Source organism: Rhinolophus hipposideros (assembly GCF_964194185.1).
Source record: "Rhinolophus hipposideros genome assembly, chromosome: X".
NCBI classification, from domain to species: domain Eukaryota; kingdom Metazoa; phylum Chordata; class Mammalia; order Chiroptera; family Rhinolophidae; genus Rhinolophus; species Rhinolophus hipposideros.
In genome coordinates, this window is record NC_138046.1 from 17,531,411 (window position 1) to 17,555,659 (window position 24,249).

The following is a 24,249-nucleotide window of genomic DNA, read 5'->3' on the forward strand; positions in this document are numbered from 1 at the left end:
TCCAATTTTAGTATATGTAATGCCAAACCGAGCACTCCTTTTCCCGTTTTTAAAGTTACTTTATTTGTCTTTTATCTTAGCGTTGTAAGACTTCTTTATATATTCCGGGCACTAGTCTCTTGTCAGATATATGATTTGCAAACATTTTGTCCCATTCTGAGTTGTCTTTTCATTTTCCCGATATTGTTTTTTGGTTTTTTGTTTGTTTGTTTTTTAAGAGTAACAGGACTTTATTGGGGAACAGTGTGTACTTCCAGGACTTTTTTTTCCAAGTCAAGTTGTTGTCCTTTCAATCTTAGTTGTGGAGGGTGCTGTTCAGCTTCAAGTTGTTGTTGTTTCAGTCTTAGTTGTGGAGGGCGCAGCTCAGCTCCAGGTCCAGTTGCCATTGCTAGTTGCAGGGTCGCAGCCCACCATCCCTTGCGGGAGTCAAACCGGCAACCTTGTGGTTGAGAGGATGCACTCCAACCACCTGAGCCATCCAGGAGCTCAGTGGCAGCTCAGCTCAATGTGTGCTGTTCAATCTTAGTTGCAGGGGGCAGAGCCCACCATCCCTTGTGGGACTTGAGTAATTGAACTGGCAACCTTGTGGTTGAGAGCCCACTGGCCCATGTGGGAATCGAACCAGCAGCCTTCAGAGTTAGGAGCATGGAGCTCTAACTGCCTGAGCCACCGGGCCGGCCCCCCATGTGTTTTTTGACGCACATTAAAAACATTTTTTAAAATGAAATCTAGTTTATCTAGCTTTTCTTTTGTGACTTGTGCTTTTGGTGTGTTAGCTAAGAAGCCGTTGCCCAATTCAAGGTCATGAAGATTTATGCCTTTATTTTCTTCTAACAGATTTGTAATTTTGACTCTTACACTTAAGTCATTGATCTACTTTGAATAATTTTTGTATATGATGTAAGGTAGAGGTCCAACTTCATTGTTTTGTATATAGATGCCCAGTTGTCCTAGCACCATTTGTTGAAAAGAATATTCTTTCTCTATTGAATTTTTTTTTTTTTTTTGGTTGTTGAGAGCCCACTGGCCCATGTGGGAATCGAACCGGCAGCCTTCGGAGTTAGGAGCATGGATCTCTAACCGCCTGCGCCACCGGGCCGGCCCCTCTATTGAATATTTTAAGTGCCAGTTTCACCCTCCAGATACCACCACTGTTAGTGTTTTGTATCCTTCCTAACCATTTTATATGTGTATACATATGTATAGGATGAAAGATGTGAGATCAAACTATAAAGAATTGTTTTTCATCTTACTTTTTTTCACTTGACAATATAGCAGGGCGTCTTTCCACATGTGGCTTAATCGCATACTTTTTTTATTATGCTAAGTAAAGACTTCTCCACCCCATGATTATAAAAATATCCTCCTATAGTGTCATCTAGTACTTTTATAGACTGGTATTCTTATGTTGTACTTAAATTGTTGTACAAGAACAATGACTGCAGCATTGGTGGAATTCTTAATGTTATCTTGTCCACAACAGAGCTGATGGACACTTATTAAAAGTGGTTGTTCCTCTCCCCTCTCACATATTCAAGCGAGGGGCTGGCAAACGTTTTGCCTGCTGACTTGACATATTCAGACAGAGCTTAAATTGGCTGGAGGAAGAGGTGTGTGTGTGTGTGTTCCTCCCCTACTCTTGCCTTTTGTACAGACCCATTCTCCTCAGGTATAAATCAATAATTCCCAATAGAGTGTTTAAAGGATTCACTTGAAATGACTGGCTTATATAACAGACCACTCTCCTGACAGACCATTCTGAAAAGGATAGGATTAAAGAAAGAAGTGGCACTTGCAATTCCCATAAAGACTTCTAGGGCTAGCTTGGTGGCTCAGTTGGTTGGAGTGCAGTGCTCTTAACGCCGAGGTTGCTGGTTCGATTCCACCTGGGCCAGTGAGCTGTGCCTTCTACAGCTAAGATTGTGAACAACGGCTCTCCCTGGAGCTGGGCTGCCGTGAGCAGCCGGAGGTTGGCGTGTGCTACCAGCGTGAGTGGCCGGCAGCCAGTGTGAGTGGCTGGCAGCCGCTGTGAGGGGCCTGGCAACTGACTGCCTCAGCAGGGGGATCGCAAGGCTCAGAATACCAGCATGGGCCAGGGAGCTGTGGCCTACACAACTAGACTGAGAAACAATGGCTTGAACAGGGAGTGTTGAGGGGAAGGTAGAAGAAGGGGGAAAAATAAAAAAATAAAGACTTCTAGCATTGGAGCAAAACCAGGTGAATCCCTGTGGCACTGACTGGGTTCTAGAGTTGCACAGTTTTCATGTTGACAATCCCCTGGCCGCTTTTCAGCTGCTGCAGCTCCACAGGCTCTACTCACTCCTTTTCTCCCAGGCCTGGGGAGCCCCATCTTTTTTCTGCCTCATCCCCTCCTTTAGTTTCCCCCTTGGCTTCTTTAAGGAGTGGCTTCCCCTTGCCTTCCAGTTTTCTTGTGCCCTCTCTAAGACGTGTTAAGATTCCCAAGCCCCTGAGGGATGGCAGCCCAAATGTCTATACAGGGGCCTCCCTAGGACTCCAGAGTTTGAGAATCAGGGATCTGGAGGGCATGGGACTTAGCATCCCCACGAGATCCTAATGAGAGTGTGTGTGTGTGTGTGTGTGTGTGTGTTTGAGTTGGGGTGCAGAGGGCATATTCCAGCTTCAGCACAGCCCCCTTCAGACTATGTAGGGTTAGTCTCCTCTTGGCGCCGGTAGGGACAGCAGTGCTGGCAGGACCACCTGCCTGTGCCACACTGAGCCATTCCCCTGCGCGGCGAATCTTTGCCCCGGCCCGTGCGGGCTGGGATGCTAAGGAACGGCCAAGATTTGCAAGAGTTGCCATGGGAGTGCGAGGCCGGGCCGGCTCCTCCCACCACGTGTGCTCGCCTAGCCCGGCCTTCCCTCCCTGACAATGGGCGACGCCACAGGGGTTCTCCCTTTTGGCTACTTGAGCCCCTCCTCCACATCCCCCGCCTCCTCCCATCCTCCTAGAAGCTAAACGGGGGCGTGTGTGCGCACCCTGGAGGAGTTGCCTTCGCGGTGGCGGCGGCCAGAGGCACTCCACCGAGGCCCCAAACTCCGAGCAAGTTCCGGGGCTCCGCGCGCGCCGCGCTCTCCGGCCTGCGGCGCCCCTGGCCCCACTAGTGGGCTTCAGCGGGCCGGCAGGCTGGCCGCGGCGGTGCCGTGCCTGGCCGGCGGCAGGACCTCTCCGGTGGTGCGTGGACGCGCAGGGGCGGACGCGGGGCGGAGTTCGGCGGCCGGCGGCGCGGGTCCGGAATCCCGCGTGCGGATGGCGGCGGACGGCGCCGGGCCCTACCTGGGCTCGCCCACGCCGGCGACGCGGCACGTGCTTCCGGCCTCCGCGCCACTGATCCCCGCGCTGGGCGGCGGGACCCCGGGCCTGCCCCTGAAGCAGGACGGCTGCGCGTTGGTGCAGACCGCCCAGGAGATCCCTCTGCAGGTGGACATGGCCGTGGCCCTGCAGCGCCTGAGGGTCGCGGAGAAGTACGGCAAGAGCTACCTCTGCCTCCTGCAAGCGGTCTTCGTCGCAGGTAGGTGCCCTCCTGCGCGCGCCAGCCGGCGGCCCCGGCTCTTGCCTAGCTGGCTCGCGCGCTCCTCTCACCCGCTCCCTCCCAGCCCGCCCGGCCGGCGTGCACACTTTGTGTTCCCTCACCCCCCGCGCACGCACACGCGACCCCGCTGCGGTGGCGCTCCCAGCTCCTGTTGTTCGGCCGCCTGCCGCCGCCGCGCTACGGGGTGCGCGTCTCTCCGCGCGGGCCGGCGGGCGCACCGTGAGAAAGTGCGGGCGATGGGGTGAGGATGTCTCCGCCGTGGCTGGTTCAGGTCTCTTCTCCACTCCTCACCCGCTTCTGTGTGTTACCGGAGACGTGGGGATAGACGGGATCTTCCAGCTGTGCCTCCCGCAGACCAGAAGCCAGCCTCCCGCGGGTGCACTTCCCTTGTAATATTCCCCAGATGCTGGAAAAGCGGGAGCCGGGGCTTGAAACCTACGTGCGGCGGAACCTAGTCCAAAAAGGCGCTGGGATTCGGAGACGGGCGGCACTGCAGTTGGAGGAGTTGTAGAGAAGCTGTGCCGCCGCTGACTCGGGCTTTCCAGCTTGGTCCATGAGGTTCCTGCCTCGTGGGGCCCTCACTACAAAGGCAGATGTTTTTGTGTGTCCGACAGGACAGACAAGCAAAAAAAGCCAAAAAGTCACAAAACCTTTACTGCCGCTGTCGCTTTGGGTTAGGAGTGTGCGTGGTATAACGTGGGCTTGGTCGCTTGCCCGCCGGCATGCACACACGTTTACCCAGCCGGAGGTGCCGAGCTTTGGGGTTGGTGTTCCAGGCTCTGCGGCACCAAGGTATCAGTACCTTTGGGACCCCGCAGAATCGGATGCGGGAGCAACCCGAGAACAGGGTGCAACTCGGGGACCTTACGTTTAGCCAGGGCTTTTCAGACAAGTCTGCAAGGTACTGCAGTTGATGGACACGTCTTCCTCTGCTCCCATTGTCCTTTGCTTTAGCAGGTGCTAAGCCTTGCAATGGGAGTTTTGGCATCCAAAAAATAGACTTGGTGGCACTTTCCCCGCGAATGAGGTAGCCACAAGTCAAGTTCCAGATATCCCTCCTTATTCAGGACCATCCATCAGTCCAAAGGATTGGCAGGCTCTCGGTTCCTGGGCATTATGACCCATCGCAGCACCTAAATGACTACCGGTTGCTGTACTGTGTTTTTACACAGGCTTGCAGTATGCTTCTGCTTTTCAGTATTTTTAGCAGTGCCCTCTACCTCCGTGAGGACCAACAGAGCGTCCAGGAAGTGGTTTGTACCTATACTGTTAGAGCATGCCCCATAGCACAATAATTTTACTTGTGAAAAGGATTTCAAGTATTTTTTAAATATTCATATATTTAAAAATAGGTTTACAAAGCTTTTCAATGTGGTATAGAACTTTCTGAAAGATCATTTCAAGAATGACCATGTGGAGACTGCTCACTGTCAGAAACACGCGACCGTGTGATAAGCGAATTATATATGCTCGTGCACCATCTGCTGTGAGGCAGCCAGAAGAGGGAACGATTCACTCCACTTAGGGAGTTAAGGGGAGACTTCAGGGAAAGGGTGCAGCATGAATTGAATCTTTAGGGAGGTATACAAGTTTCCAGGTGGACCTGGGATGTGGATGGAATGTGGTGGGGATCGTTATGGAGACGGGTATTCTACGCAAAGGAAATAAGATGTCAAAACAAGCAGAAAGGCCACAGCGTAGCACATTTGGGGAATTGTTTTCTTTTTGATGATTGAAGTGGAAATTATGGCAAGTACAAGAGAGAGATAAATTTGGACAAATAGGCAGGAGCTGGATGTGGAGAGCCTTGTAAGGCATATTGAAGGGCTTTATTATTTGTTGGACACTGGGGAGCCATTGGAGTGTTGTAAGTGGGGGAATAGCGCAAGGCTGCTGCACGGTTGTACAGGTTGCACACTGCAAAACCCTTAGGGGTCCATTCACACAGACTGGCTCTGTGAATGATGATGCCCTTGCTAGGGTTGTACAGTGCACAGCGTGCATGGTGGTCAACAGTGGCGATGCATGGTGGGGCTTCTTGCTTTTATAATTACCACTCTGGTGGTTGTGGGGAGGACGCAGTGTGTGGAGCATGCAGCAGAGAAAGGAATAGGACCCGAAGTAGAGTGGCCAGTGAGAAAGCAGTTGTAGAAAGCAGGGCAAGAGTGGATGAAGGCATGGGCTAAGTCAGTTCTGGGAATGGGGTAAGGAGGAGAAGCTTGAATTGAGAGGGTACAGTTGATTTGACTTGGTGACTAGGTGTGAGGTTTGAGGGACAGGGAAGGAGACTAGGTTAATTCCAAGTTTCTGATTAGGGCGACAGGGGGGAGAGATATCATTAAGGCAGGAAATCGAAGAGGAAGAGCAAATTTGGGATTCGATTTTGGGTACGTGCTTTCTGTGGAACATTCAGAGAGAGCGGACTAATACTCTCACCTGTGACGTCCATTAAAACAACTCCTGGCACTGAAGTTCTTTCCTTAAATCTACTTACATGGATTATCTTGATAACTCAGAAAGTCTAGCATAGAAGTAGCCCAATTTATTACAAAATTACTTTTTGAACTTGCCCTTAAATAATGGGTCTCTCTCTCTCTCTCTCTCTCTCTCTCTCTCTCTCTCTCTCTCTCTCTCTCTCTCTCTCTCCTTACCTGATGATGGGGGAAAAAGGAAAAAAGAAAGAAATGTTTTGCATTCCTTGTAGGACAAAAGAATGCAAACTATACTGATCTAAGGTAACCTCAGATAACTCAGATTAGTAGTTGTGAAAACCTATTCACTGCAAATTTTATTTTGTCAGAATTTAGCTCAAGATGCGTAAATCACAGGAAACGTTAATTCTTTAATACACATTGCAGTATGGTATAAAATGTATTCCAATTATGATGGGTCATTTATCCGGTAACACTATACTCGGAGTTGTTCCACATAACTGATTTTATTGGTAACCGAAGTTCAGTACTTTTAGTGCTTGATTTTTACCCCCCTCAATTCTCTAGCCATTTTGGCTCTAAAGCTTTTTTCAAAAAGATTATTTGCCTTCCTGACTCCTGAACCTGGAAATAATTGCATCCTTTCATAATGACTCAAGATTATCCTTATAATAGCATTAGTTATTTTAATATGCTGTATATAGTGTTCCCTCAAGGGCTCCTAAATGGTGGGGGGCTGTTTGTCCCTACACTGTATTGGACACAGACCGTTCTGCCTCTTAATTTGTAATACCTGTTTTTTTCCTAATTTTTCCATATATTCCCCCTGTGGGGACAGAGTCCCACAGAGCAGTTTCCAGGCTCCGGACCTCATGTGGAAAGGTGCTGGCTCAGGTAGTAGATGGCCATCAGCTGTGACTAGTTGGCCATCAGCTGTAACCGGTTAGCCATTAGCCACTAGTATAACTACTGTGGCTATGCTAGGGTGTTGTTGGTTGACAGAGGATTGCAGCTAGCAAGTGGGGTTGATTGGTTGGTAGAGAAGCGGAGAGCAGGAGCCGAGTCCCTGCATTACACCCCCTCTCTGTTAGCTATCATTTTTTGCTGCTGTTATTTTAACAGTTTCTACCAACCAGCAGTTGCTGACTAATCCTCTATGCTCCCTCCTCCATTGCTCCTTCTGATGTGTTGTTATGAGCTAGGAAATGAGACAACCAAACTTGTTACAATTGTCTGCAAAATATGAGTAAATAGACTATGAGTTGGGCTGTGGGTAGTGTACTACTCATGTATATGAACTTTAGCATATGGACTCTGACATCTATTCCGATTGCATAAAAGATTTTTATTTTCTTTATTTCTAGTTTTTAGTTGTGTTCTGAAGGTTGGATGTTAAGTAAGTTATCAGTAAAACCTGCTTTCTCTTTTCTTTTTTCTTTTCTTTTTTTAATTAATTTTATTGGGGTGACAATTGTTAGTAAATTTACATAGATTTCAGGTGTACAATTCTGTATAGAGACACGTGTACGCCAATGTTCATTGCTTTCTCTTTTCAATTGAGGTATTACAATATGTGAAATTAAAATATTTTACTTTCTTATAAAACAAACAAAATGTTTGTCATGCGGGGCGTCTGGCGGGGTCTCTTCTCCCACTCTCCTCATTAGAACGCAGGACATGGTGAGGCCAAAAAGGAACACCCACGGGGCCATAGGTACGGGAGTCTTACGACTGTATTCTCTCTGGCAGCTGGGCTGGAGACACAGGAAGCAGGATTTACATAATCTGCAACCCGCCGCCCTAACAGCAGTCTGCGCTTGCCAGCCACCATCTTCTTGCTAGCCTCCATTTTTCTGCTAGCGTAGCCACGGCAGTTATATTAGTGGCCAATGGCTTACGGGTTACAGCTGACGGCCAACTAGCTACAGCTGCTGGCCATCTGATCACAGTTGATGGCCATTTACTACCCGAGCCAGCACCTTTCTATTGTGAGGCCGAGAGCCTGGAAACTGTTTTTTGGGGCTTTGTCCCCACAATGTTCAAAATCTATCAGAAAATCAAGATGCATTTTATTCTTTGCATTTCTTGGGCATGCCTGTAAGCGCTTGGCACTTGGAGACACTTCCGTCTTAGAAGTTGCCCCTAAGGGTTGAAAACAAATGTCCCTGTACATCACATTCTCCACCCTCGGAAGGTACAATAAAAATCCTGCACCTCACCTGCCCCAGGGCAGAAGCAGGGGTCAGCCCCATCAGAGGAGATACCTCTTATCTGATTGCTGCCAAGGTGAGTATCCCTTTCTATTGCAGCCAAGGTCTTGTTCTGGAGGCAGTTGGCTCCTGGCAAGAGACCAGTGTCACCTACAGAATGTACTCCTATGTATTTTTCACCCAAACCCTCCCCTCCTGTATATGTATGACAGATGTAAGTATCTGACTTCTTGTTAAGGTTCAGTGCTGGGAAGGTGACACTGAGCAAAGACCTAAAGGAGGTAAGGAAGTCATTAGGGATATCAGAGGGGGAGATTGTACCAGGCAGAGGGGACAGTTGATATAAAGGCCCTGAGATGAGAGAGTGCTGACAAGTTCAAGGAACAGGAAGGGGACCACTGTGGCCAGAGCAGTGAGTGCATTTAAGTGTGTGCAAGTGCGTGTGCACGTGTGCGTGCATGTCTGGGATGAAGCCAGAGAGGTAATGGTTCTGGATCATACAGGGCTTGGTGAGGACTTTAGCTTTTACCCTGAGCCAGATGGGGAGCTATAGAAAGGATCTGAAGAGAAGAGTGACTTGCATATATCTCTCTGGATGCTTTGTGGAGAATAGGCTAAGTGTGGGACAAAGGTGGAAGCAGGGAGACCAATGAACAGGCCATCAGGATTAATGATGGTGGCTTGAACCTGAGAGGTAATGATGGAGGTGGTGCGCAGCAGTCAGATACTGGATATATTTTGAAGGTAGAGCCCAAAGGATTTGCTAATGTTTTGGCCATGTGGTATGAGAGAAAGAGAGGAGTCAAGGATGACTGGGACTTGACTTGAGGAAGTGGATGGCAGGAATTGTCATGAAGAGAGATGCAGGTGCCTGCAGGGGGAGTAGGTTTGGGGGCGATTCAATGAGGATTAGACGTTTGGTGTGGGACCTGTTAACTCGGAAGTGCCCATTGGCTATCCTTGTGGCGATGTCCGTAGGCAATTGGACATTGGAATCTGGCATTCAAGGAAGGGATCTGGGCTGCGGATGTAAATTTGGGAGTCCTTGGCCTTATAATAAGGTAACATTTAAAGCCTGCATGAGTGAATATAGGTAGAGATCAGTCAGAAGAGAAAATTGTGTGTGTCTCACCAATGAAGACTCATCAAGACCTATGACTTTGCCCCAAAGCAACGTTTATTTGTGGAGAAAGAAAAGCACAAAGTAGACAAAATCATTTCTGTGATTTGTTGTTCAAATGTCTGTGCAGTTACATTTGCTCACAGGTCACTTTGACTCATGTTCCTTTACTCACAGTCGAGAACCAACATAACCTAAGCCCGGGTGTGTGTGTGTGTGCGTGTGTGTGAAGAAACGGTCTATGTTTAAAGCTCTCCAAAGAGAGAAACTACAACTTCAGTGTTAAGTGATCCTTCTTTATGGGTATAAGAAATCTGTAGTTTACTCATTTATGGCTTAAATTCATGCCGCAGATGAATCTCTTCCCATTTCATTCTTCGGTAGAAGTAAGCCACTAAGCAGCCACTGTTGCTTTCCAATTGAGAAGACCTTTATTCACTTACCTCCTATCATTTTCAATACATGGTATAGTTTTCTTTAAAAAATTATATTTAAACAGAAAACCAAAGGCTGATTGCAAATTGGAAAGGACCATTTTGCACTCACAGTAAAGTTTGGGGCTTATGAAATAGTTGAATTAGCAAATGTAGTGACATTTAATATATTGAAATTTTGTCTCAGGTAGACTATCTTCTCACTTTCTTTCAAATATTTATTAATGATATTGTCACCTCTGTCGTGAAGAAATTACGTTGGCTGTTAACCCTGCAGATGCAGAAAAGCAGGCTTTTTAGCAGCAATTATAATTTACATATGTGTAGTCTGTCTCTGGAAAACGTATGGAGATTATGTCTGTTCTGTTTTCAGGTACTTTTTTGCATTAATCTGAAAAGGGAAAGAGCCACTCCTAGCAAGGAGGAGCAGAAAAGAGTTTTGTTAATAGGAAGGCAAATGGGAGAAACAGGATTCCATTCTGGTTGTTGTTTTTTAAAACAGCTTCATTGAAATATAATTCACACATCACACAATTAACCCGTTTAAAGTATACATTTGAGTGTTTTTTAGTATAATCACAGAGTTGTGCCGTCATTACCACCAGTTTAAAACAGTCCCCTCACCCCATAAAGAATCCCCAGTACCCATTAGCCTTACGCATTAGCTGTCAGTCCCTGTTTCCTCCCAGCAGCTCTTCCCACTAGCCCCTGGCAGCCAATAACGTACTTCCTACCTCTATAGATGTACCTAGTCTGGATATTTCAGATAAATAGAATCACATAATCTGTGGTCTCTTGTGACTGGCTTCTTTCGCTTAGCATAATGTTTTCAAGTTTCATTCATGTTATAGCCTGTGTTAGAACTTCATTCTTTGATGTGGCTGAATATTACTGCATTGTATGGTCACAGACCATGTTTTAATTCTTCATTCTTCAGTTGATGGACATTTGAGTTGTTACCACCGTTTAGCTACTATGAGTAATGTTGTTAGGAACATTCTTGTACAAGTTTTTGTGTGGACATATGTTTTCATTTCTCTTGAGTACATAGGAGTGGAAGTGCTAGGTTATAGAGAAACTATATCTTTAAACTTCTGGGGAATTCCCAGACGATTTTCCAAAGCAGCTGTAACGTTTTATATTCCCACCATCTTTCTATGAGGGTTCCAATTTCTCCACAGCCTTCCCAGGGTTTGTTAATCTCTGTCTTTTTGATTCCAGCCATCCTAATGGGTGTGAAGTGGTTTCTCATTATGGTTTTGATTTGCTTGGCCCAGACAACCGGTGAACGGCTAGCATCTTTTCATTTGCTTATTGACTATTTGTATGTCTTTTTGTGTGTAGACATTTTGATAAATGTCTATGCAGATTCTTCACTCATTTTTAAATAGGATAATTCTTTTTACTGTTTAATGGTAAGGGTTCTTTATATAGTCTGGCTTCAAGATCCTTGTCAGATAATTGATTTGCAAATATTTTCTCCCATTTTGTGGGTTGTTTTTTTTTAATCTATTTCTTTTCTTTTTATTTTGTTTGAGCATTTGTTTTCAATTTCTTTTTAAATTAAGGTATAATTGACATACAACATTATTAGTTTCAGGTGTACAGCGTAATGATTTGATATTTATATACCGCAAAATGATAACAATAAGTCTTGTTAACGTCTATCACCATAAATAGTTAAATTTTTGTGTGTGTGTGATGAGAATTTTTAAGAGCTAGTCTACTTTCTTGGCAACTTTTAAATATGCAATACAGTATTGCTCTCTAGTGACCATGCTGTTAACTCCCCATGACATTTATTTTATAACCGGGAGCTTGTACTGTTTGACCCCCTTCACCCATTTTGCTCAACATCTCCCTCTAACCAATAATCTGTTCTCTTTTGTTCTCTTTATCTATGAACTTGCTTTTTGTTTATTCTGTTCTTTAGATTCCACATGTAAGTGAGATCATATGGTGTTTGTCTTTCTCTGTCGGACTTATTTCACTTAGCCCAAAAAATTCAAGGTCCAGCCATGATATCACAAATGGCTACATGTCAATCTTTTTTTTTTTATCGCTGAATAATTATCCTGTGTGTGTGTGTGTGTGTGTGTTTCCATATGTATCTCACAACTGCTTTCCCGTTCATCCATTGATGCACACTTAGGTTGTTTCCATATCTTGGCCACTGTAATTAATGCTCCAATACTATGGGGATGCCTCTGTCTTTTCCTGTTAGTGATTTTGTTTTCTTTGCATAAATTCCCAGAAAGGAATTGCTGAATCATATAGTAGCTCTATTTAAACATTTTTGAGGAACCTACTACTCTTTTCCATAGTGGCTGCACCAATTTACAGCCCACCAACAGTTCGTGAGGGTTCCCTTTTCTCCACATCCTTGTCAACCCTTGTTATTTCTTGTCGTTTTGATAATAGCCATTCTAACAGGTTGTGAGGTATATTTCATTGTGGTTTTTCAAAATTATTAATTTCAGATGTACAAAACAACATAAAGATTAGACATTTACACCCCTTACAAAGTGATAACTCCAAGTCCACTACCCCTCTGATATCATACATACCTATTACAATACCACTGACTGTATTCCCTGTGCTGTACTTTACATACCGTGACTATATATATAGTATATGTTTTAATTATAGTTGATGTTCAAGACTATTTTAATGTAGTTTCAGGTGTACAGCGCAGTGGCCAGGTATCCATACAACTTATGAAGTGATCCCTCTTCCCCCATCAAGTCTAGAACCCATTCTACACCATACAGTTTTGCTACATTTTTTTTACTACCGTATTTTGCCATGTATAATGCGCTCCCGTGTATAATGCGTACCCACATTTTTTGGCCCAAACTTCCTGGGGGGAAAAAAATCTTTCGTTTTAATTTTGTAATTCAAATTTTAAGTTTTTTACATTTAGGTACTTGTTTTTAGTATTATAAAGGAATTTTAGCGTTTATTTTTTAACATATTATGGTACAAGAAATTTTATGTAATAATTACAAAACACAAGAATAGATACAGAGTACAAGAAATTTTATGTACCGGTAACAAATTTACTATATTTACGCATTGTAGAAGACCAAGAACTCTGCAAGTTGGTCATGAGTTCAACAAAACCGATTATCGTATTCCACCGTGTTCTTTTGCATACGGATATTGTTATCAATTTCTAGCATTACACTTTTAGCTCATAAGCATAAATAAATGAATTAAAAACATTTATATAGATACAGAATTAGAACTACCCATGTATAATGCGCATCCTTATTTTTCTCTTACAAATTTGGGCAAAAAAGTGCACATTATACACGGCAAAATACGGTATATTCCCCATACTGCACTTCACATCCCCCTGACTGTTTTGTGACTACCAATTTGTACTTCCTAATCCCTTCACCTTTCTCACCCATCCCCCACTTCCCTTCCCTTGCGACAACCATCAGTTTGTTCTCTGTGTCTCTTGAGTCTATTTCCGTTTTGTTTGTTCGTTTATTCTGTTTTCTAGATTCACATATAAATGAGATCATATGGTATTGGTCTTTCTCAGTCTGACTTATTTTACTTAGCGTAATGTTTTCTAGGTCCATCCTATTTCACAGTAGTTTTGATTTGCATTTCTCTGATGATTAGTGATGTTGAGCATCTTTTCATTTACCCATTGGTTGATTTTTCCCCTTGTCTCCTGTGCTTTTGGAGTTATGTATAAGAAAATATTGCCTAATTCAAGGTCACAAAGAGTCAAACCTATGTTTTTGTCTGAGTTTTAGCGCTTGCATTAAAGTCTTTCATCCATTTTGAGTCGACTTTTATATATGATATATGTCCATCTTCTTTTTCTTGCATGTACATATATATCCACGTGTTCTCAGAACCATTTGTGGAAAAGAATAGTCTTTCCCTACTGAAATATCTTGGTACCCTGGTTTAAAATCAGTTGACCATAGATGTAAGGGTTTATATCTGGACTCTCAATTCCATTCCCCTGATCCTACCTATAAGTCTTCTGTTATACCTATATCATATTTTCTTGATATTTTCTTGATTACTGTTGCTGTGTACTAAATTTTGAGATCAGGAAGTGTGAATTTTACAACTTTGTTCTTCTTTTTCAAGATTGCTTTGGCTATTCTGGGACCCTTGCATTTCCGTATTAATTTTAGGATTAGCTTGTCATTTTGAGCATAAAACATTAGCTGGGATTTTGCTAGGGATTGCATTGAATCTGTAGCTCAATTTAGGGAATGTCTGAACCTCATTTTTATAGTTCTACAAACTGAGGTTTCCCTATATATGGGATATTCACATTACAGGTATTTGGGGATGATTTACATTGGGGATAATGCATTGTGACCGATCAGTGCTCATATTGGATTGGTATTCATCTGTAGTTTTTCATGAGTTTAGAAGGATTACAGTATGTTCATTTCTATTATGAGAATTATTCTAGAGACCCTTCTAGCAGCTTAAAAGGCAAAAACGTAAATATTCACAAGCGTTTTCACAAAGCAACAAAATTACAAATGAAGATAAAAACAAAATATAATCACTATCTGTCTCAGTTGTCTTAGTGTTTGTGATTCAGCTTTTGTCATGCAAGTCTGTGTGGGACTAGGGTGGGATAACAGGGAAAATGAGAGGCCTGTGTTTTGATACCACGTTGACCAGGAATCTGCAAAGATCTTTTCAGGTTGAACGAGACCGTTTGGCAATCAAGTGTGTAATTCCCCTCCCTATGGCACGAGATGTCTTTTAAGAACATAGATTGCAGCGCTAGGCAGATAAGCTTGGGCCAACTCTGCTGTGGTTTTCCTGATGCTTTAAGCAGGGAAAACATTTACTTATCCCTATTTTTACATAAAGTAAATCACCACTTTTGCAGGTCGCTTTATGGAATGATTCAGACCCTCTCAAAATTTACTTCCACGTGTTGGGTTTCTGAGTAATGAATTCATTAGGCTTTGATTGTTAGGCAGGTTCCTAAGACAATGGCAGCTCCCACTGCTGTATAAGGAAATCCTGCTGTCTCTACTGGGCTGGTTTTTAATCTGAAGGAGGGAGGAAGGAAAAGCTTTCCATAGCCATGCTCTTAATTAAACACCTCCCAGAGAATCAGGGAGGCCCAGCAATCTGGGGAACCAGCCTCTTGGGTGGAGGTCACTTCCCTGTCATTTCACACCTGCTGCACCTCGTTTTTCTCATGTACTTTTTGGCCCTCTTCCTTTTATCCCTCTCCCTTCTTGGTTTCTTCTGTTCTTTATTTCTTCCTTGCCTAGTGCCTTACATACTTGTTTATTTTCTTTGTGGGTATGTGTTTTGTTTTCTTTTTTCTTTGGGTAAGGAAGTATCTTTTCCCATTTTCTTACGTTTTTAAATTAAATTATTTATATATGATCTTTGTAAAACATCTAGACAACACACATGTACATAAACTAATAAGTGAGTCACCCCTGTGCCTAGCTCAGCCCTACTTTCTGCAGGAAAACACTGCTACCAGATGGGGTTTGTGCCATAGGAACATTGATCGAGGCCTCCTGTGTGCTACTGTGTTTCCCCGAAAATAAGCTCTAGCATGATTTTTCAGGATGACTTCCCCTGAACATAAGCCCTAATGCGTCTTTTGGAGGAAAAATTAATATAAGACCCAGTCTTATTTTCGGGGAAACACGGTAGACACTGTTGGGATATTTCAGTGAGTAAAACAGATAAAAATCCCTGCCTTCAGGGAGCTTATTTCTAACTCGTGAGAACGACGAGAAAGAATCCACATATACCAAGGTATTTTACCAAATTGGGATCATATCCCATATTTTGATCTATGGCTTGCATTTGAAGGTGTTTGTTTACAGATTATTTCATTGTGAAATTTTTGATACAAGAAGACAGGAAACAAAAAATATACTATAAAATGATTTTGTTGCGTGATTTTAAAATTTTCCTTTCATTCTTCCTGTAAGTGGCCTGAGGTGACCTCTGAAAATGATTCACTTGACCCAGAGATTCCCACAAAATCATGTAAATCGAGAGGTTCAATTCTTTGTGTTCATTTTAAGAACACTCGCGAAACTGCCCAGGCCATCAAGGGTATGCTTATCCGAACAGCCACCACGTGTCTGAAGGACGTCACAGGAGCAATGTGTGCCATTCCGTTGGTACAGTGGTGGGGCTGGTAGCTGTGCCAGGCCAAACAGTGGGCTGGACGCAGTCGGTGGCCCAAAAAGTGTGCAGAATTTTGGTGCAAATGCTTAAAAATGCAGAGAAGAATACTGCACTTAAGGGTTTCGATGTAGATTCTCTAGTCGCTTAGCACACGCAGGTGAACAAAGCTCCCAAGATGCAGCGCGGAGCGTACCAAGCTCATGGGCTAATGAACCCAGCCGTGAGCTCCCCCTGCCACACTGAGGGATCCTTACTGCAAAAGAGCAGATTGTTCCAAACCAGAGAGGAGGTTGCACAGAAGAAAAGGTATTTCAGAAGAAACGGAAGAAACAAAAACTTACGACCTGGGAGTAAATTCGGCATCAAATAAATGCTAATAAAAGTAAAAGGAGGAAAATTGTTTTCCTGTTGTACAGCACAAAGAGGCTGTGCATCTTTTCAGCACAAAGGAAGTATTTGCCCAGTTTTGTCCGGGTGGGTGTAAAGTTTAAATAAACCCGTGGAGAAGATGGTGTATTTGAGATTGGTGCATTCTTTACGCCGTTGTTCACACTGCCTAAGTGTGAATAAGTAGATAAAATTTTGTTTAATCTTTCCTTTCTATGTTTCCTTAATATAGACTGGTCTGATTTCATACTGAGACCACCTCCAGCTACTTAGGAAATGAGTTAACATTAAAGGAAGATTCTAATACATATGGTATTTAAGACATGGATCAGTGTTTGTCTGATATGTGTTTATGGATGTAAAGAGCCAATGGCTTTAAAATATAAAATCAGTGTCACCATTATTACTTTAATCTATTGCTATTCATATGATCTCTTACTCAATTAGTAAGAAATGGAAGCTTGAACTTTAAAAAAAAATCTAGATATCATTCTCCCCCACCAAAAAAAACAAAAACCAAAAAACCAGTTCCATGAAAACAGCCATTTGTTCACGGAAATCAATCTTTAAGATCAAGTTACATATATAGTTTATATGTGTATGTATGTGTGTGTATATATTATATACATATTTCATATATATTATACTTCATATATATTCATAAGTCGCTAATGACTTTTCATAAAGCTAGGCAAAATAGAAAGCTTATAGATGCTACTAGAATATTAATTTTGAATAACTTTCTGGAGAACTTTGTGCTAGAATTGTCTGCTAGTGTTTGAGCTGCCCTTTCAAATACACTTGGGCTGGGTCTACTGTCTGTCAGCCAGGAGCGTTCTTCACATTTAGGGACACTGTGGCTTCTCAGTGGCACTCTTGTGTCACTGATAGTTAAGTTGAAGCATTAGCTGTTTAATATACAGTCTGATGACAAGAAAAACTGTAGGAAGTTATTTTCACTATTTCCTGTTTAAACTGAAATGGTGCAATTAGGTATTTTTCAACTCTGATGACATTTAAGTAATATGTGTAGGGGGTGGCTGGTTAGCTCAGTTGGTTAGAGCGTGGTGCTGGTGGCACCAAGGTTGCCGGTTCGATCCCCGCATGGGCCACTGTGAGCTGCACCCGCCTTAAAAAGAAAAAAGAGTAATATGTGTATTTGAGGGACATCTTTGAGTTCGCACTTACAAGCCAGATCATGTGAGTTTTCACAGAGCAAAAAGCAGCAGCCCTATTTTTATTTGCCATTTTGCACTTGTCAGTTTGCAAAAGAGGGTCAGTTTTGCTTCCTCAGTTGATAAACTCCAAGGACCATTAACCGACGTGAGTTCTGCATGCCTTATAAACTAAAGTAAACCGTTTTAATCAGATTTACCTTTGCAGATGCTGTGAATTTCAAAACTAAGTTTTCTGAACCAGAGAAGAGATGAATAGCCATGGAATAGGAGATCTGACATTTGGTCATGTGTCTACATGGATACTGTGAGTTCTGACATTAGTGGGTCATCTTGTCTACTTTTATAGCTTGTGCTTTAAATAGCTGCTCTCAAAAGGCCTTGATGTTATAATAAAAACTTAAAAAGAGGCTAATGTTAATATTTGCCTGTTGCTAAACTAGTACATTTAGAATTAGCTAGTGGTGGCCGTGGCTGTAGTGGTTAGGGACTGTCATTTTGTCTTTAAGCTCATTTTCAAACATGTCCCTGCTCTTTTGCCCTGTGGCTACTGAATGAGGATGATTAAAGTGATGCCCCTTTGCTTTACATGCCTCCTCCCCAAATTTCTATTGTTAAGGAATAATCTGGAATATTTGCAATTGTGTGATGAAGAGTTGTTGTTGTTTTTTAATTGGGGAATATTGGGGAACAGTGTGTTTTTCCAGGACCCATCAGCTCCAAGTCAAGTCGTTGTTCTCACTCTAGCTGTAGAGGGTGCAACTCACTGGCCCATATGGGAATCGAACTGGCAACATTGGTGTTATGAGCACTGCGCTCTAATCAACTGAGCCAACCGGCCTGACTGAGCTGTTTTTCAATTGTGCTCTCAGAAGGACCCAAGGAAGCTAATTCTTAAAGACATTTCTTTTCATAACGTAATGTAGTGTTTCGAAGATGATGCCACTATATCTGTAAAAGCCCATTTACCGTAGTTCTGGCATTTAGCAAAGATTTTGTCAATTTTTATGGACTTGAAATTGTAAAACATACATGTTCAAGTCACAAAAAAGAGCTGTACTACTGGAGAAGAGTAAGAAAAGACTCCACACTGCATTTTTTTTACTTTTTCCTATCAGTGCAAGCTTCTTTATAATTGCATATTGACTAGCGCGTGATTTTAAAGATGGAAGAGTGAACTTTCAAAACCAGCCATTTTAGTTACAGTACTTAATATGTCCATATTTGTGCACTATATGGGTGCACATAAAAACAATCATCAGCGTTTGCAAAAGTTACAGAAATGAATCGTTCCCCTTTTGCAGCCCACACAAATATGTGTGCTCCATGAAAAGATGGGGGCGCTCGCTTCCCGATCACTCCCCTCCTTGGAAGCAGGTCAGAGTAAGTCAATCGACCTTAGTGTAACATTGAGTCATGATCTGGAACTCAAATACCAAAAATGAGTCCTAGGAGGTATTCAGCATAGGTGAGGCTATAAAACTGTTTTTTTTTTTTTTTTTCGTTTTTTAATACATCGAACTGTTTAATCAGTTTGGTGCTAGATGTCATTTCTCTGTGTGCTGATGATGACATCCTGGGCTCAACACTCTTGTGACACTTAGCCCTCTAGACTATACCTTCCTAAGTGAAAAGCCTCATGAGATCCAGGCGAGTGTCCCCAGCACCACACAGGGCCTAGCATAAGATGAAAATCTAACAGAGGATTGGAGAAAGAAGAAATACATGAATGATTAGGGTGGCTGGTAAATGACAAAGAAACTTAAAGTTGTGTTGAACCGTAGATTCCTGTTTTATACTCCTGTTCTTTCCTTCCATCCTCATTCCTTCCTTCCATTTCCCATCTTCCCCTAGAATTCTACTTTCTGCTACTGGGGGTAAAATCATCCCATGGTTCCTTCCTTTAAAGCATAATTTAAAGGGTGAACATCTGAGGACAGTGAGATCCATGGATGCACTTCCCTGAGTCGGAACCTATTTATAGTTACATGCTGTGTAAGCCAGTGAATGCACAGTGGGTACTCAGGCAACACTTCAAACGTTTGATTTGCCATTATACATGTTGTGAACACAATCTCAGAGTTCCTGTGATCTTTGTTGCCACATCTGATTTTTCTTTTTCCATTTTAGATTGTGTAAAGTCACTGTATTTATTCTTCAGCTCTATCAGGGTAAAACTCGACCTGATATGTTTTCTTTTATCACCAAATCAATTTTTAAGGTCGTCTTTCAAAATGGATACTTTATGAAAAAAGAAATCTGTGGCAAGAGCCAAGGCCAAAACCAAAACCAATCTCTAATGATTATGTTGTTATACATATAAGTCCTTGCTAATATCGAATTTTAAAATTGATGCTTAACTGGTGGGTGTAAATGATTATATTGTCCTTGAAATGTGCATTTCAAGCATTACAGATGCAGTGGAGGATCTCTTTCAAATATTTATTGACCATTCCTGTTTCTTCTGTGAAATGCTGTTTGTAATTTTTTCCCCTGTTTTTCTATCTGCTGGTTTGTCTTTTTTTAGATTAACTTACAATCTTTTACATATCCTTGACAATATTTGTTTGTCACTTATATGTGTTGCAAATATCTACACCCAATTTGTGGCTCGTCTCACTTTTTATGATGTGTTTTGATGACAGAAAAAATGTAATGTAGCCTAAATTATCAGTCTTTTCCTTTATACTTTGTGCTCGTTGTGTCCTGTTTCAAAAATTCTATCCCACCCACCGTTTTTGCAGATATTCTCCTATATTTTCTCTGATCTGATTCCCAGTGCTGTAGGCTTTGAACCTTCACCAAGGCATGACCATTAAAATCAAGTTGTAAGTCACCTGGGAATTGGCAGATGCCCCAGGGGCAACTGCTGTTTTCAGTTGACTTCCCTTTCAGGACATTTGCCCTAGTAATGGTTTTGGCCTCTGAGGATTTCCTTGTCTTTCCTGCCCGCTCAACCATGCGTTTGGAAGGCTTTAATTTGATTTTTCCCACCATGGTTTTGAAAAAGTATTTATTTTTTTCAGTTACAGTTGACATTCAGTATTATTTTATATTAGTTTCAGGTGCACAGCATAGAGGTTAGACATTTATATAACTTGTGCAGTGACCTGCCCCCAGCCCCGCATTACTACCACCGGACCTGACGTATAGTTGTTACAACCTTACTGACTAGAGATTAAGAAATACAAACTAGTACCCGCCATGTTTTCGTGTTTTGTAGCAGGAAGGTTTTTCAGGATTTTTAATCCCCCAAGTGACCAACAAAGGAAGCTCCTCCATGTTTTTCAAACATGAAGGTTCAATGTGTACATCCCAGTATATCACCTAAGAGTTTTCCTTCTATGCAAGGCCTGCGATGTGATACGGAGCCATGACCTATCCCCCTATTTGCAGGTGAACCAAAAGATGGGAGTGGTGTTCTGGCCCAGAGCGGCTGTGACTGGGGGAGGTGAGAATTCACATCTTTGCAGAACCCTAATGCTGACCCAGCCGTTGTCTGCCTGAATGCTCACTAGTCCACCAAACCTTTTAAATGATGATGTTATTTTTTCTTTTCTCTATAACCTTGGCCGACATTTATTGAGCATTTACCATATACTAGGCACTATTCCAAGTCTTTGCATGGATTAACAACTGTGACATTACGGTAACTCCATGAAATAGGTGCTGTCATTTCCCCCATTTTACCAGTAAAGGAAATGGAGACACAGAGAGTTTCAGCAGCTTGTTCAGTGTCACAACTTGCAAGTGGCAGAACTGGAATTGGAATCCAGACAGTCTGTCTCTGGAGCATGTACTCAAAAGTACTATGCTATATTACTTCTATAAGAGATACTTATTGATATGAAAAATCAGATTTTTATGTGTATGTATCACCCAAGATAACACCCAAATATAACTTATTGGTTCTGTGATGTCATTGTGGTTTATCTTTATGGACAACATTCATCCTTTTTTCTTTTAACATATACCTGTTGCTAAGAGTTGAGCCCACTTCTGTTTGTTTTCCATGATTAGATTCCTTTGGAAGGAGAAGTGGAAAAGTGCATCCTTAGCTCAAATGAACTTTTTCGTTACAAACACCAGTTCTTTCCTTGGTCTTTTTTTGGTAACAACTTTATTGAGATGTAATTCATATACCGTACAAAGTGTAAAATTCGGTGTTTCTGTTAGCACATTCACAGAGTTGTGTAACTCTCACTGCAGTCAATTTTAGGCCATTTCATCATTTCTAAAAGAAACCCTGTACCCTTCGGCTATCATCTCCCCAAACCCCTCATTCCCCTAGCCCTAAGCAACCGTTGATCTACTTTCTATCGCTCTCTATATGTCCAGTCTGGATATTTCATATAAAAAGAATTATATAATTTGTAACCTCTTACATTTCGCAATATCTTTCCAAGATCCATTCATGGTGTAGCATGTATCGGTCCTTCATATTTTTTATTGCCAAATAATATTCCATTGTATGGCTACACCCCATTTTGTTTATCCATTCTTTAGTTGCTGGACATCTGCATTGTTTCCACCTTTGGGTTATTATTAATAATACTATTAACATTCCCGTATGTGTTTTTGTGTAGACATATATTTTCATTTCTTTGGGGCATATACCTAGAATTGCTGGGTCATATGATAACTCTGACTTTTTGAGGAATCACACAGCTGTTTTGCACAGGGGCGGAACCATTTGACATTCCCAGGAACAAAGCAGTGTTTGAGGCTTCTAATTGGTCCACATACTTGCTAACTCTTGTTATTGTCCATCTTTTGGGTTGTAGCCATCTCCATGGGTGCCAAGTGTGTATCTCATTGTGGTCTTGATGTGCATTTCGTAACGACTAAATGACATTCGGTATCTGCATGTGCTTCCTGTCCATTTTTACATCTTCGTTGGAGATGTGTCTCTTCGCATCTTTTGCCCATTTTTAAATGTGTCATTTGTCTTTTTATTATTGATTAGTAAGTGTTCTTGATGTATTCTAGATACATACTCCTTAGCAGATAAATAATTTACAAATCTAGTCTCCCTTTCTGTGGATTATCTTTTGACTTGCTTGTTAGTGTCCTTTGAAACACAAAAGTTTAAATTTTGACAAAGTCAAATTTATTTTGTTCTATTGTTGCTCGTGCTTTTCCTGTCATAGATATGAAGGTCTTGCGTAATGCAAAGTCACAAAGATTTATTCCTGTGTTTTATTTTAAGAGTGTCATTGTTTTGGCTCTTCTATTTCAGTGTGTGATTCACGTTGAGTTAATTTTTGTATACGGTGTAAGGTGGGGTCTAACTTCATTCTTTTGAATGTGGATATCCTGTTGTCCCGTCATCATTTGTTGCAAAGACTATTCTTTCTTCATTGAATTGTCTGTCCTCAGAAATCAATTGACTCTAGATATATGGGCTAATTTTTGGACTCTCAATTCTATTCCATTGATTTTTATTTCTGTCATTATGCCAATACTACACTGTCTTGTTTATTTTTGTAGCTTTGCATAGTAAGTTCTGAGGAAGTGTGAGTCCTACAACTTTGTTCATTTTTTCAACATCGTTTTGGTTAATCTGCCTTCCATGCATTTCCACATAAATTTTAGCATCAATTTTTCAATTTCTGAAAACAAAAGCCAGCTAGGATTTTCATAGGGGTTGCTTTGAATCTGTATATCAATTAAGAGAGTATTGCCACAATAATAATAGTAAGCCCCATCCGTGAATGTGGAATGGCTTTCCATTTATTTAGATCATCTTTATTTCGATAATAATTTGTAGTTTACAGAATATAAGTTTTGCAGTTGTACTTTGCACAATAGAAATATGATTGGTTTTTGTGTGTTGATCTAATATGTTATACCCTTTAACAGGTGTTATTGTGTGTGTGTCTCTGAATGTGAATTCCTTAGTATTTTGTATAAACAAGATCATGTTATTTGCAAATACGGATAGTTTTACTTCTTCCTTTGAGGAAGCAGCTGTGTGTTGCGGGTCCTCAGGTTTGATGAACTCACAGGGCTCAGCATACACCGTGTTTCCCCGAAAATAAGACCGGGTCTTATATCAATTTTTTGCTCCAAAAGACGCATTAGGGCTTATGTTCAGGGGATGTCATCCTGAAAAATCATGCTAGGGTTTATTTTCCCGTTAGGTCTTATTTTCGGGGAAACACGGTGGTTGCACTCACAACTACCTGGTATTTGTTACAACAATCAGATGCAACGGCAAAATCTTAGAATAGCACTCAAGCCCAGTTTTATTTGGAGTTGATAACACACGGAAGAAGGACTTTCCCTTTTCCTTCCCACACCCTTTGTTGTGTAGGTGCTTATAAACAGCCAAAGCCATAGGGAACCTTCAGTGAATTGCCTGAGGCTACGCCAAAAGTTGGTAGCTAATTGATTGTAGCATCCACCAGTTTCTACATCCCAGGCTTTCTTTTTGCAGGAGTTGCTTGCTTGGAAAATACCTTTGTGCTAAGTCAGTGATCCTGGATCAAAGGCATTCCAGAAGCCTGCTCTCCTCCACGGAGGCTTGCAAAGTTCTCTACTTTTAGCTTCAAGTCTCGCTTTCCAGCTTCAGCTACACTAGCCCATCCTCTAAACTCAAACTATATCAGGCTATATGCAGTTCCCCGTTCTTTCACCTTCTCCTGTTTTGGTAACGTGTGTCTTTCACCTGGGAAGTCCTCTATTCCCCTGTCCGTGTATTTGAATCCTAATAAATTTTCAAGGCCCAGCTCAGATGTCACATCATCTATAAAACTTTCCTTTTACTCACTCTCTC

At 42.1% G+C, this 24,249-nt stretch overlaps 1 protein-coding gene across 1 annotated transcript in view; it reads left to right on the forward strand.

Annotated features, from left to right (window-relative positions):
- The first annotated feature begins 3,347 nt into the window (after positions 1-3,347).
- MCF2 (MCF.2 cell line derived transforming sequence) overlaps positions 3,348-24,249 on the forward strand; it is a 109,550-nt gene continuing 88,648 nt past the window's right edge. Inside the window, exon 1 of the mRNA XM_081041900.1 lies at positions 3,348-3,530. Coding sequence (XP_080898026.1) covers positions 3,446-3,530 — 85 coding nt within the window. The 5' untranslated portion in view covers positions 3,348-3,445. The remainder of the gene's footprint in view (positions 3,531-24,249) is intronic.